The sequence below is a fragment of the Mytilus galloprovincialis genome, chromosome 4, assembly GCF_965363235.1.
Source record: "Mytilus galloprovincialis chromosome 4, xbMytGall1.hap1.1, whole genome shotgun sequence".
In the NCBI taxonomy this organism is placed as follows: Eukaryota; Metazoa; Mollusca; class Bivalvia; order Mytilida; family Mytilidae; genus Mytilus; species Mytilus galloprovincialis.
Window position 1 is genome coordinate 57459755 of NC_134841.1, and position 16593 is coordinate 57476347.

General features: G+C 31.6%; 1 protein-coding gene across 5 annotated transcripts in view; it reads right to left on the reverse strand.

The window, feature by feature from the left end:
- Positions 1–16593, reverse strand: part of LOC143072514 (uncharacterized) — a 76370-nt gene that overhangs the window by 42937 nt on the left and 16840 nt on the right. For 2 of the 5 annotated variants that reach the window (XM_076247472.1, XM_076247469.1), the window contains one exon: positions 6358–6417. The exons of 2 other annotated variants lie outside the window; for them this stretch is intronic. In XM_076247472.1, coding sequence (XP_076103587.1) covers positions 6358–6417 — 60 coding nt within the window. Of the gene's footprint in view, positions 1–6357; positions 6418–10076; positions 11337–16593 lie in introns of those variants that run through there. One more of the 5 variants, XM_076247470.1, reaches the window with a different exon arrangement.

Sequence of the window (16593 nt, forward strand, 5' to 3'; positions counted from 1 at the left end):
AATAGCAAAGGGACGATAAAAATAATAGCACCAAGGAAAAAATGACAAAACAACTTTAAGATAAACAGTCTATAAAACACTAAATCCCAAACAGAAATACTTAACAACATTAACTCGCCCAAAAATCTAGGTCATCTCATGCTTCAGAAGAGAAGCAGATTATGCTCTGAGTATTTGGCACATGTCCTTCCTCATGGCAACTACAAATTAAGTGATAAGTCTTATTAGGAGATAAGTGAGACATAGCTTATTCTAAAGTTTGACTTCTGAAGAGAACCTAACTTGTTGTTTATATTGGTAAACAACAATAATCTTAATGAAGAAAATTACTGTGCTTGAGGAAAAATTACACTGATTGCGGATGAAAACTACTAGACGTGATGCTTATCTACAGATTTGAGTACTGCCTTATCTCTTTGTATATTTTCCAAAGGAGTAATTATCGCTATCAATAATTTCTACAGCCAATTATATAAAACGTCAAAAATCAGCAATAATTTTCTGAAAAAGTGTTATTTTCTTAGACAGAAATCAATAGGAACTGATAGAAGTTTTGTTTTACTGAGCCCCTATAGTCTAAAACAAATGATAACAGAGGAAAAGATGATGGTTCTGTATTATGTAATTTTAAGGTACCAGTACAGAGTTTGGTTACATAATCACCAAAGTTACCGAGTGCTATTGCTTGCAACTGAGACTACTATAACTTTATAGTAGTCTCAGCTTGCAAAAATAAACATTCAAAAGTAAAAATCGTTTCATGTAACATATACCTGCAATACTTAATTGCACTCAGCAGCATGTTTAACCTTCAACAGTGAAATCAACAATTATTTGAACTTGTATTTTAGAAAATTAGCAAACTTTTCCAAAGAATAGCATTGAAAAATCTGAGCCGGATCTCCCCTACCAGATCACCCCAGTTTGAGTTTCTTTGTTTTGCATGTTCTGTAACATTTTGGCGGGAATGTCAATTCCACTTAAAAACTTATAACTAATTATACGGAAAAGACTATCTATCAAAATTTACATAGAAAAAATCCAGTGTCTATGCTGGGATTCGAACAAGACCTTTAGCATATCAGCCAACTACACATACCACTTCACCAGGACAACTAGATACCAACAATTAGTAATTTAACATACTTAAAGGAAGCAAACTATTTTTATAAATGGGGCGAGTTGATAGACCTTTATTCAGTGGGGTTTAAACCCTTATCTTTAATCAGTAAGTTGTCAGATTGATTGTTTAATTCGATTTTACACTTTTTCAAAAGTGAACAAGAGTGGGTCAATTCTTTTATAAAGTGGCGATCTAGTGTAGGCCAATTGGCCAGTGGGGCGAGTTGATATTGTTTTATATCTACTCATCGTGTTCTGGGGTCATAAAGGGTATACATTGTACAGTAATATATAAAGTATATTATAATGGTTGTGTGGCGGTCTAAACTAGATTTTATGAATTGTTAATGGTTTTTCGTCTAATCTAAAACAGCTGGAATGTAAAATAGTTATCCCACTCAGACTTGGTGTGTCAGTGTCAAATTTGTTATATTTCACTGTATATATATCTTCACAAATTAAAGCAATGCGCAGTACAAGTGACGTAAACTTCAACGTGTTGAAGGCGGTCATTATATAGTAGAAGTAGAAGAAAGTGTTAGATCACCCTCTGGCCTCAGGCCATCGGGGTTATCTGACACTGACAAACCGCGTCCTCGTGGGATAACTATTACTTATTACCAAGACCACTAAATATTCCTGTATGCACATCCTCAGGTAGCATTATACAATGCTGTTAATTTGACTAGCTCCCTTGAAGATAACCTGTAATCACATTCTTGGATACTGTGAAAACTTGCATATTCGTCTATATTTGATTTCATGGTTTTGCCAATCTCTGTATACAAAGCCTATTGAAAATATGTTATTCGTTGAACATTTGAATTCGTGGTTTACCTGTACCCACGAAAATAGGTATCAAACGAATAATAATGAATCCACAGATAGCTAAATGAGTAAAGTTTCATAATAATGTGTCTAAGCCCTGAGAAGCAATGCTTATCACAAAATATTTCAATATTGAGGACAATTTCCTCTTTTTAACATGTGTTGGACAGTTTATATTCCTTAAAACACATACTCTCCATTCACCCATTTACAAGGAGTTGGTTGCATGTACAAGGAACAAGGCACATTGACAGACAAACTGAAGGACAATGGGGTCTCTATATCCCCCTAACCCCTTTCAAAATCTGTAGGGTATAACAAAATGTGATTAAATTCTGAAAAGAGGTAAAAAAAAACCACAAATACAACTAACAAAATGACAAATGCAGCATAGAATACTTTAGAAACATAAACCTGAAAAGCTGTTCGAATGCATGAAATTCATAAAGTGTTATTTTCATTTCTTTACTGAAAGCTAGTTAAAAGCCAAATTTCAACTAATAAAAGACAATGTCTTCCAAGTCTAAATGGTATCTGTTGTTTTCAAACCAGATAGTAAAATACTATTTATATCTAAGAATTCTTATAGAAGTTCTATAATAACAACAAACATGAACGCCTGGATCAAACACAATCATATCAATCTTTTTTTTTACTGTTGATTAAATACCTCTAGAATTTCATGTCTAACCCACTCAATCACCATAAATGTTATAGATCAACATCTTTCACCTCATAACAAATTACTCACAGAATTTTGTTACAATAAAAATATACAAGATGATTCTTGTATCTCTTTGTATAGTACAATATATAAACATATGTAAGGTACCAATTCAGAAAACACTAGACTCAGTAATTATTATATAATTATAAGTAAAAAATATTGTTCAATGTCTTGGAATACAGTATTTGCCAGTGTTATGTTAAGAAAAGAATGCAATGACGTTACGCACGGTATTGCGTCGCAAGACGTAACATGTATAATTGACAAATTTGACGCCATAAACTAACTTTCACATTTTGTTATCAAGAGCGGAGTACCTACTCGGTCGACTTTTATCAAATAAATACCATAAGCTGAAGAAATTTTTCAAAATTTATCATGTATAAGGCAATTAATTACGTAAGGATCGTTTTTATTTTCTGACCTGCGATTAGATGAAAACAAATGCAAATTTTTCCAATTTTATTTTGGATAGAAAACATAGCAACCTTTAAAAAAAATATTGCTTCCGGAGGGGCACATGAGAAGATAAATTTAGCCTGAACATTTTTTTGACAAATTGACATAAAAATTTATGGTATTTATTTCATTAAAATCGGTCATATAATAATTTAGCAATATTTCTTTTTATAATGATTTTAGTTGAAATGATTTTTTTTTGTTGATCTCACTTTTGTCCAATATCTGTATGTGTCTGTGTCTGAGTTTTCCGACTTTTTCTCTATCTTTTTAGCACTGATGGTTTCATTTTACAAATACGTATTTATATAGTTGTTTAAAATTTATAAGACCATTGTAACTCGGATTCTAATCGGTTTCTAATCTATAAAGGTGTTTTAGATTTGCGTGAAAACTTTTGTCCATAAGAAATTATCCCTCGGCCCATCCCCCCTTTTCCCGTGTGTCTGTAAATGGTTTATTCCTTGTGTGTGTATGTTTTTCTAATCTGAGTGTTATTTTGATTCAGAAGACCATTTTGGAATGAACATTTCCAGGCATCATTTTAACTGCCTAAACAGTTCGTAACTAGTGTGTATTTGTATAAAAGACGCCACTGTACAGTAACGTCAAAATGACACCATTGGACATAATGGCTAGACATAGGGAATGCTTTCCGAAAAAAAATGTAAAGTCATAATGTTTGTGAAAACACCCGACTCATTTAGCCATTTGTATGAACTTATAGTTTGTATCTTATAAATATGTTAGTTTTGTATTATAAATGCACATTTAGTATTTATACAACATGTTTCACCTAAGGAATGGACAAAAATAACGTTTGGACATTGTGGCTAGACATTCGATTTTTAAAAATTCTGCTTCAAGAAAAAGTTTTTTTTTACATTTGAAACTTTGAAAATGTTTATCTTTTTCTGAACTTTCTATTGAGTATAGTTTTGATATGATTTGATTATTTTATAGGGATAATAATAAAACTGAAATTTTGATAAACTTTCCTCAAAACTCATTAAGACAGGTTCCTCTGCTGAATATTTCGTTGAAGGCTTGCTTCAAATTTCAGCCAATACCAAAAAACAGGTATGATGTTATAATATAAATCTAGTAGGAAGCTGATATACTAAATTTCGCAGATTTTATGTGCAAAATTACAACGGAACATAGAGAAATGCATTTTATTTAATCTGAAATGTTACGCCGGACATGCAATTTTTAACGCAAAAGTAAGATTTGTGAGTTCAATAAAATAAATGTATGGTGCAAAAATTTATAGAATTAACTTAAAATAAGAAAAACATGTCCGGGCCTTTCTGTAGATATATGGATGTTGGTGATTTTATTTCTTTATAGGCAAATGGTTGCTGTTCTAAAATCATATAATAACGTAATTTTGATCCGAACGCATTACTGTGCGTAACGTCATTGCTTTCTCATGTGTTCTTACATATTTCGTATTTCGTAAATGATCTCTAAAAAAATCCTGAGCTTTACAGAAATATTTTTTGGTAAAAATCATAAATTTTGTACATAAAGCCAGCAACGAGAAAATTCTGTTAACCTTATCTTCTTCATATTAATAAGGGCATATGGAAGGGGACCCAGACATTTCCCTGTTTTGTTTCATTTTTGTTATTGAAGTGCCTTTTTTTTAATATCCTACTAGAACACACCCGTGATATCGCGGGTCTGTGGCTGAATTAAAGAATATAACTATGCGCAAGCCTTATTTTAGTATTGGTATTGTCATCTGATAAAGTCATGCCGATTATAAGATGCACAGTTTTCTCTGCTTTCAACATCTTTCTATTTGAACCCGTCGACCTGGAACTTATCAATTATTGGTATTATTAATTTTATTTGGAAAACAAAAGTCCCTGAAAAGGAGTATGTTTTAATCAACAGCATTGTCCTTAATGAGTCATAATTAAAGTTGAATTCTTTGATTCGCTGTTTTACGTCATTCCGGCTAACAAATTGAAAACTGTACATGCTGTACCTATACGCCTTATTTTAAGTCCAGAATTATATTATTCATATTGTCATCTTAGAAAGTCATACTGATTAAAATACTACAATCGGGAACAATGTGACAATGAATGAATTTAGTAGTGTCAACCCTGTGATTACGACCCGTGTATATAGCAAAATCCTAAATACAGCGTTTGGTGGTGCGCCTGTCAGATGCGGAACGTGCAGATAAGGTAATAGGTAACAGGTGAATATACTATTGGTATCGGTATCGGATTCGACCCGGAACTTCTTAATTATTGGCGATATTAATTATATGGGAAACAAAGGGGTCTGGAGTGGTGTAATTTTTAATCAACAGCATTGTACTATATTAGTTAGATATAAAGTTGAATTCTTTGAAATACGTGATGACGGCTGATAAATTGGACCTCGTAATTTTAGTATTATAGATATTTTACCGCCAGATTTCTTTTTTAATCTTATGTGTCTCCTCTGGAAACTAATCACAAACTTTAACAATTTATGTTGATGATACATGTATCTACTGAAGAGTTTCAAACATAAGAAATAGCATGTTTAAGTCTATAGATCTGAAGAAACTTTCATCATAGGCATCCCTTTAACTAGTTAATAAATAAAAATACCCATTTTGGTGCTGAGTAAAAGAAACACCTGTTTGACTGTCTGTTTTTATAATTTATACCTGTAGTGAGTGTAACTTGCTTTTAAATACATTGTATTGGTTTAGTATGCTTAATTCATAAACAACATACAAATAAAACAAGACAACATAAAGACAATTATGTTTAATGTCTGTAATCTAGCTAGATGTAGGTATAAACAAACTGATCAACAACAATAAGACAACATTAGGACAAACCGGTTTACTGCCTATAAACAAATATGTAAGCCAGCAAGGTTGTAGGCATACAACTAGTACAAAAAAAACCACATTTAGACAAACCTGTTTACTGCCTGTAAACAAGTCTATATATGTATAAGCCAGCATACAAGTATACAAATCAACATCAAAACAAATGTGTTTACTGCCTGTAAACAAGTCTGTAAGCCAGTATACAAGTATTGTTACAAAACAACATCAAAACAAACCTGTTTACTGCCTGTAAACAAGTCTATAAGCCAGTATACAACAAGTATACAAATCAACATGAAAACAAACCTGTTTACTGCCTGTAAACAAGTCTGTAAGCCAGTATACAACAAGTATACAAAACAACATCAAAACAAACCTGTTTACTGCCTGTAAACCAGCTAGGCATACACATTCCAGTAAGGGTTTGCATTAAACTCTAAAACAAGCAGTCATCATTAGCAAAATAGACAAAATTTGGGGAGAAAATCATAAATCAACAATATAAAACAAAACCGTTTAATTTATTTATTCTTTTATTTTATGATTTTCTATTAATTCCTTAAGCTCTTTCTATGTTTAATAGACCAAAAGAAAGGACAACACTTGATCATCTTAAAATAAGAGCAGTGTTTCAATTTCCCCTGTGCATGCCAATGCATATTTCATCTGTCGAAGACAATAACTCAATGATTTTTATTTTTAAATTAGCTAATATATCCTACAAAAAAAATTTTGTTTCCATAAAATTTCTATTTTAAAGTGACATAACTTTTGTAAAAAAAAAAAAGAAGAGTTGATACACTGATAATTATACTCTTCTAATACCTTGACAACAAAAACCTATGATTAAAATTCAAAATCAAAACTGGGGCAAACAAAAATTCTGACAGGATACATATATTTCACCCAACTGAAACCAGATGCTCCACAGGGCGCAGCTTTATACGACCGCAGAGGTCGAACCCTGAACAGTTGGGGCAAGTATGGACACAACATTTAAGCTTGATATACAGCTCTGAATTTGGATTGTGATTAAATAGTTGACACAACATAGGTTTCTGACACAGAATGAATGTGGTCTAAGAACTTAAACTTAAAAACTTAAAAATTTTAAATTGGACATTTACCTATTATGGTCCAATATCCAAAATCTAAATACATGGTTAGATTCAGCATATCATAGAACCCCAAGAATTCAATTTTTGATGAAATCAAATAATGTTCAATTTTAGACCTTTAGACCTCAATGTTGACCAGGCCCAAATATTAAAAATCTAAATACATGGTTAGATTCAGCATAGTGAAGAACCCCTCATATATTCAATTTTTGTTGAAATCAAACAAAGTTTAATTTTTGACCCTTTGAACCTTAATGTAGACCAATTTGAAAACGGGACAATACTGTGCAATTGAATATTTCTTGCTATTGCGCAAAACTGTGCAATTGAAAATTTCTTGCTATTGCGCAATATTGTGCAATTAGATATTTCTTGCTATTGCGCAATACTGTGCAATTGAAGATTTCTTGCTATTGCACAATACTGTGCAATTGAAGATTTCTTGCTATTGCGCAATACTGTGCAATTGAAAATTTCTTGCTATTGCACAATACTGTGCAATTGAAGATTTCTTGCTATTGCGGAATACTGTGCAAATGAAAATTTCTTGCTATTGCACAATACTTAATATAATAATTTTGGACCCTGATTTGGACCAACTTGAAAACTGGGCCCATAATCAAAAATCTAATTACATGTTTAGATTCAGCATATCAAAGAACCCCAAGAATTCAATTTTTGTTAAAATCAAGCTAAGTTTAATTTTGGACCCTTTGGACCTTAATGTAGACCAATTTGAAAACAGGACCAAAAATTAAGAATCTGAAAACACGGTTAGATTTGGCATATCAACGAACCCCAATTATTCATTTTTTGATGAAATCAAACAAAGTTTAATTTTGGACCCTTTTGGCCCCTAATTCGTTGGGACCAAAACTCTAAAAATCAATCCCAACCTTCCTTTTGTGGTCATAGACCTTATGTTAAAATTTCATAGATTTCTATTAACTTATACTAAAGTTATTGGGCAAAAACCAAGAAAAATGTTTATTTGGGACCTGTTTTTGGCCCCTAATTCGTAAACTGTTGGGACTAACACTCCCAAAATCAATCCCAACCTTCCTTTTGTGGTCATAGACCTTATGTTAAAATTTCATAGATTTCTGTTTACTTATACTGAAGTTATTGTGCGAAAACCAAGAAAAATGCTTATTTGGGCCCTTTTTGGCCCCTAATTCCTAAACTGTTGGAACCAAAACACCCAAAATCAATCCCAACCTTCCTTTTATGGTCATAAACCCTTAATTGTGTTTAAATTTCATAGATTTCTATTTACTTTTACTAAAGTTAGAGTGCAAAAAACCAAATGTCTTCGGATGACGACGACGTCGACACCAACATGATACCAATATACCACCAAAACATTTTCAATTTTTGCAGTCCTATAAAAAGGAAAAATTTAAGTTTTAAAACACCTAAATCAGCAGATAATCCTTATCTTATTTTACATAATTAATTGAATAATATTGCATATCAATCTAAAAAAAAAAGTTGCTGAACTTTGATTTATACACATGAAAATTGTAAATCAAAGTTAAATTATAAAGTTCTGGATAATAAACAACTTTAGTTTCATTTGGGATACAATGAATAGTGCTAGGGTTATATTAATGTGTTATAAAAAAGGATAAAGAGTCTTACTTCAATTCATGACACAAAATTAATTCATGCACAGCAACAAAAAAACACATAAAGCAATGGCACAGAGCATTTATTGCTGTTACCAAGTCACAATATGTTTGCATTATTCAAGTCTTTCTCAGGTTTTCTATATTTCTTTTCTATATCCAAATAATTTAATTTTATTATACATTCTGTTCCAAATCAGCTGTAGTAATTATTCTGAAGTAACTCTCTCATTAGGTTTCCTTACAAAAATAAGGAGCTATGGTATGATTACCATTACAGCCAATTGCATTGAGTGTGTAGGCAAAATTAGTGTCTTTGGTAAGCAAGCTTGCTAGCTGAACCGTGAAGTCATTATTAATTTATTACCTTAAGTAAACTATAGCTACCCTCCTACAAGAGTAAACTAGTCCGACAAATAACCAATCTATCTGTCTGTTGGACTAGGCTACTTCAAAAGGAGGGTACTATACCTAACCTAATAATGACTTCACCGTTCAGCTAGCAAGCAAGCTAACCAAGATATTACCTTTTCCTATACACACTCAATGCAATCGGCTGTAATGGTAATACTCCATTTGAGTTTCCTACTACTATTCATGTCTCTTAAGAGTCCTCTCTATGAAAATAGAATTCATTTGATGTAAAATCTTTTGTACTGATTACAATGTATTAAGTACCATGTCACATGGTCAGGTCAGGTCATATAGAAGATTGTCATTGATTTGACCAGTGAGGCAGCATGTCACAATCTGGTCAAAGTTAAAAATGTCCATCAAATCAATAGAGAAAATAGCTGCTTAATATTACTTATATTTTTAATATTCTATCAATAATAATACAACACAAATTCGGAAACAAGAAAAAATGTGTGCAGAGTTTCATACTATGTACATAATCAAATCAAATCAAATCAGTTTATTTCTGAAGGGCATATCAATAGTTACTAAAAAAGAGAATAAGATAAAAAGACAGATATACAGATTCATTTTCGACAAAACATTCATTAAACGTTATATTTGATTTATATAACATGTACAAAAATAAACAATTTGTGAGAGGAAGCTTTTTTTTAATAATTGTTAAATTTTAACGAAATAACCCACATAATTGTTCAGTATTTTTATCTCGTCCAATGTTGAAATTCTACTGAATTCTTAAAGCTCAAAAAACAGAAAAAAATTAAAACAAGGGGTTAATATCGTCCAATGTTGAAATTCTACTGAATTCTTAAAGCTAAAAAAACAGAAAAAAATTAAAACAAGGGGTTAATAAACAGAAATCAGCTACCAGCCAAAGAAGTTGCAATGCATGCACCAGAAAAGTACACATGGGCGTAAATCTGCTATAATAAGGGATGCCAGGGGTTGATTTCAGTTCCCTATCTGGAGTTTTCATGATCACCCTTCCCCTCACATCTGGAGTCAGTTGTTAAAAGACATTTTGTTTTCCAAGCCCATTTTATAACTTGATAAATAAAGGTACACATTGTATTCAACCGTTTCACATCAAGCATTCTAATTTTATTCTTAAGTTTGATTATTGATACACAGTGAGTATCAACAAAATGAAGATTTCCCTCTCCTTTGATAATAACAAATAGTTGAAATGATCTTGGTGAAACAACAAGTCCAAAAACAATATCTTGAAAGAATAGTTTTGACAACATTTTTTGAGTAATCTGGCCATAGGCACGTAACTCCTGATACGCAGGTACCAGTTCAACCACTAACGGCAACACACCAGGAAAATCTGGCAGCGCAACACAATAATCTGGCACAGTTGTGTGTTTTGTATCTGTGCTATCCCCTGTACCGTCTGGTGCTGATTCAGCTGACTCCAGATTTAATGATGACAGACTTAATAAAGATGAAGAGTTGCTAGGGCCACCAGAGGGAACTCTAATGTATGGTGCGTCATACTGCATTTGAGTAAATATGCTTTCTAAGTCACCAAAAATAGTTTCTACTAAAGTGCTGGTTGTATCATGAAGACATGGAACAAAACCTTTTACATTTGGCTTTGAATTATCACTGTGAAGGCAAGTAAGAAGTGTTTTAACCAATTCATGTATCCACATTTTAGCCTGACCATTTTCCATATCTGTTGCCATGGCTGTTACAAATGCAGACACATATTCTTTCTGTTCTGTTGACAGCTTTCCAAATGCTTCTTTCACATCTTTGTCTGTCTTCAAGCTTTTTTGGGATGACCACAATTCTTTTGCACAATTTAGGTCTAGTAACTTTATGCAATGGACTATCTCCTTCCAGTTTTCCTCTGTTATTTCAGAATGCTCAAATGTCTCCAAAAAACTGCTTATAGATTCATAAAAATCTTCTATAGTTAATCCTTGTAGTGAACTATCACAGTCATAGTGTGAAGTCTCAGGCCAATCTTTAGTGAAAAATTTTACACTATCAATTTTGTTTTCAAGCGTAGAATCGTATAGTGTCCTGACCAGTAAGGATCTTTGATTGTAAGTTCCCATCCATGCATAATCTAATTCATTCAGCAGTTCTATTCCAACAAGATCAGTATTATGTCTTTTCCCTGGGACAGATTTAAACTGCCTGGTGAAGCTGTGTGATGCCATCTTTATCTTCACATCCTCAGAAAATACAGAAAATTAAATTACTAATACCTTTTTTAAAAGATTTCCCAGGAACAGACTAATTTGTATGGTAATGATGTCTGGATATTTATGTTATATCCAAAAGCAAAATGAGGAACTTAAAACATCTAAGAGAACGTTAGGTGGGAGTCATGAATGAATAGATGAACCACAAATTAAAATATTCAACAAGGTATTAATTTATAAAAATTTTGGCACACTTTGACAAAACCACAAAATCAATGATCAAGAACATTAAATTTTCTTCAATCCACAAAAATAGGTACCCATGAAAATAAACAAATCCACCTTAGACTGAATAATAGATGCCATATATTGTTGAGTTAAGATGATTTATTGTACAAAAGTGGTAATATCTTAGCATCCTGTATACATTTTTTGTAGTCACCATAAATTTCAGTACATGGAGCAAGGTTCAAAATACATGTACTTGTACATACATGTACATGTAGAATATTTTTTCAATCAAAAATAAATAAAATTTCATCTACATTTATGCACAACCCTTACCTATATATTAAATTTAGAAAATTCAAAGGCAAAGAAGATTACTGTGCATTGTTTCAAAGACAATTGGAATTCTGTAGTAAAAAAGAAAGCCAAAGGATCTAAGCAGTGTGCGTCACAACATATTTAAATATAGGATAGGACCATACACCTAATATCATTATTATACAGTATTTACAATTCATTTGCACTGTATATTAGCCTTGGGAGTAACAGCAAATAAAATCATTACTTAATCATAATAAATATGTTGGATTAAAATAACTACTGATGAAGCCAATTACATCTTAGCATTCTGTCTTTTAAGTCTAATTCTCCATGGCTTCTTCTGCCCTGGTATAATCAAAGTTACTGGCAGAGGTATAACTCGGTTAACAACAACCTACTTTTTGACAAAGCTAAAGTACTGTAAATTCAGAATTTATTGTGAGGTTTTTATTATTGCGCAATAATGCAACTTGGTGAGTATCGCAGTAAGAACTTGCAATCTTATATCTGATTCATACATGTACAAAAATGTATATCATTATGGAGATCGATATTCCTGAAATCCCAATAATTAATATTATATTTTTGTACATTCTTAAAAAATTGCAATAATAAAATGCACTCAATAATTTCTGAATTTACAGTACCTATAACCAATTTAAAATAAGCTGTTTGCCCTTCCTGGTTTCATGTTCATGATTTTTCTTTTCTCATATTCTAAAATTCTTAAGGTAATTTTATACAATCAAGAAATTAGGGAAAATAAATGCCTCGTAAAAAACAAAATTGCTGTTTTTCATTTAAATACATTTAACTGCATTCGGAAAGAGGGCAAGCTTATTTTTAGTTTTGTTGAGTATGTTTTAATAATTGGAACTTGGAAATCGGGAAATATCGGATTATGAAAATTACATAATTCTGAAGTAGAGACTGCAGAATAATGTGATGCGCTTGTAGTGTGCCAGATGGTGCCAGATAACTCAAATTTCAAGTTAAAGATTGTAAACTTTTATAGAGTGTTACACAAATATTTATGGTTTTCTCTATTGTAAAATGTTGTTAACTTATTTATCAAATATATTTTAAAGACTAAAAGAGGTTAATAATTACACGCATGTGATGACCTCTACATAGCAATATCAGGTTACGAGACATGCAGATGAATTGTTACACCTTTTATGATAATTCCAAAGTTGTAAACAACCTTAAACATTCAACCTAGTCCCAGATTACTCAATCTGACCGGTCTGACAGATTTATTTTTTACAGATGGCTTTTAATGTGTCTGGATGCATTTAAAGAACGATCACCATGATGGGCCCTATGATAAAGAAGTTTATTTTTTTTTTATCATGGAAACCAAATTAGAATTTATTTTATGTGTTTAAAAGCTTAACAGTTCTGAAACATCTTACACCGTATGCTAAGCAATTTATGTTTCTGTTTCTTGTTTAATTGCATGAAATATTTGCCATTGGACTTTCAGTAAACAATAAATCAAAATATATGATATTTTTTTCGGATCAAAGCTCTTTAACCCCCCCCCCCACGGCCAACTTTTGGATTAAATTTTTGTTGGAAATTCTTTCATTAAACACTTCATTAAAATATTTGTCAAAGTTAGCAGTAAAACGCGATAATAATTACTGATAAAAACTTTTCCGTTTACTTTACATGAGAATTTTATGATTTTCCAGCCTAACACGCATATATGTATATAATAGTTATGCGTGTTTAGCCAACGGCTCTCTCATGAATGAAAATCTTACTATTTTAAAATTGATTGCAACTTAAACTGAAATGTTTATGGCTTGTGAGTATTTTACTCTTTATTTATTTTTTTTTTTTTTTTATTATTTGGTGAAAACAGTTGCGGGGATTTCGTTTCTTTTCTTTTTATTTGTTTTAAAGCAGCAAAACCCGTAAAAACTGACATATTTGTCATTCACATGGTTGGTAAATGTCATTCCCTTGACAATTAAGTACACATCCGGTTATTTCGGTATGTTCCGTAATTACGATCATTCACGAGGTTCCAAAAATTTGATTGGAACCCATGCATTCATAAGACATGACGAGTTAATTAACAGATACTTAACGATTTTGCTGCATCGCACTATAAACGTTTGAAGTCCGCTTGTTGGAATTCCTGTCAATATAATACTTCCATGCTGTGACATTGTCATTGGTAGCTTATATATTCTCAGCTGACAAGAATTTTGCATTTTATTGGGAAATAAATTCTATTATTAGAATTTATTGCTATTATTGTCTGCCAATCAAGATTAGGGATTCTTGTGAACATACATGTAATGTAATTATGATCAGATAAAGGATTATCATTATCAGCTTCTTCCAAACAACAAAATACTATTTTCAAGTATTCTAGTTTTGAAAGTCTTTTTGCATGTAACTTTCAAAATTCATTATCTGGGGTAAAATACACTTGCAAGTTAACATCAAGTTTGTATATTTAGTCAAAGTTTAACTTGTGAATCATTCTAAACTTTTAAACCAAATTGTAAGAAAAACTGTCATTTTATGGTCCAGATTTCAAGAAAGTCTTACTTCTTATCTAATTTACATACAACAGACATGTAAATCAAATAACTGACCTACCACCAACCATGTATTGATGTCTTATTAATGGAATTTGAAAAGTACTTGTATACTATATATATATATATATATACAAGTGGTAACAGATGACACTCAGTTTTATACCTGATGTGACTCATCTGTTTACATGTGCAACTGCATAATGCACCTTCACTTGTCACAGATGTCGTACGTTTCACTTCATTTACATAAATGTTTGTTGAAATTTAACATCTACACAGAAAAGTGTTGACATTTTAAATAATTTTTCTCTCCCAAAATGAGTCAAAATTTAACTGGTACTTATACATGTGCATTCAGCATATTTAACATGCATTTAAATACATGTACATATATATTCAGTCCATCTGTATGAATCATGAAACATTACAATTACAAGGCCAATATTTTGTCAGTCTACAACATTAACATGGGATTCTGAGACAATCTGTCAATCAATCAAAAGTAATTATGGGAAATGGCAGTCGATGAAACAATTCCTAATTAATATATAACCTCCATACTTATTATATAATATTACCCAATCACTACATGTTACTGTTTGATTTGACTTTCAATATCAAATAAAATAGTGGAAATATGGGTAATTTTTCTCATGTCAATCAAGTTTAATAGCTAATATCAGACTTTTCACCATCATTACCTTAAAAACAAACATCATATTCTTTTTTATAACTACATAATCAATGTTTTAACGATCAGTTCCCAAAATGGACTTCAGGCAAACATTTCATATCAATTTATATGGCAGTAAAATCTAATTAACAGTACAAAATGTTAGGAAAGCTGAGAAACATTTATCCTCAAGTCTTAGTTTTCACTGCACTTTTAACATTGGACTTAATTTCATACATTTCATATTTTTTCAATCAAGGCCAGGATATGTGTTATATAAACAGTGGAGGGCAGGATAACCAAAGTCAGATTCAGGGTGACCTAGAGGGTGTATGTCCCCTCCCCCTGTCAACCAAACAAGGAACCTACCCTGATTATATCATTTATCCATAGTTAAAATTATCATTTTTCAGAACAACAATTTTAATTTCAATAGTTACATCATCACAATTTCGCGAGATCTATCATCTGACAGATATACATGTCCAGTTTAACATGTCCACTGAATTTTAGATCACTCTGTCTGATGCCCTTGCATATACACTATAATAAGTATAATGCTGGATATTAATTTTATTTGTCAAATATGTTCCTTCAAAGGACAAGGGGTAGTAAGATCCATTTTTGGCCCCACCTTCAAATTTAATTTTAATTATGGTACTGTAACCCTATACTTAGTACAGTCTGAAAATGGTGTTATTTTGAAAATGTATCATATATTATGTTGCTTAGCAACGATTAAAATGCATAACCTTTATCAGACAAAAGAAATTACCAGTGGTTAAATTTCTGAGCTCCTTCAAACATTCAAACAAGCAAGAAATTATCTAGTCCTGACAGTCAATTTTCCTATCACATTCCAATCAAAATATTTAGGTTATCTAAAATGAGCTGTCCATCTTCATTAATTTGTGAAATAATCTTTAAACAAGAATACAAAAAACAATTTTTGTTTGTCTTTGATAAATTGTAAATTCTTTGGTATCTCACAGAATCTCTTTAAAGATTAATTCCCTACTGATTCATAGATGTCCGTATTGACAGACACTTTAAATAGACATCAAAATAAGTTTTTTGTGTATTCATAACAATAGAGGATTTTTTTCTTTAAAATTCAAAGGAGAAGAGGATCATGTGAAAGAATTAAGAGTTTAAGCAACTCTTCTCTAAAAGTGGTTCATGGTCACTCTGTTCTATATCAAATTAATAACAGTTAACATAAGAGTTAATAAGCTCTGGTCATATAACCTGTATTTCTGACACCCAAACCCTCCCCCTGGTTTTTAATTTGAAGACCATAAGTTGAGTCTCATTGCTTTGTCCCATCACAGTTTAGTGGATGATGAAAACTAATTTGTAAACAATTTCCCTCTAACCATCTTTTGGCAATGTCACTCAGAATAAACAATTTATAAATAGCTAACAATTAGGATTAGAATTCTTAGTGAATCACCAATTATTGACAAACCTTGCAAGGATAAACAAGAAATAATTGACTTGATTC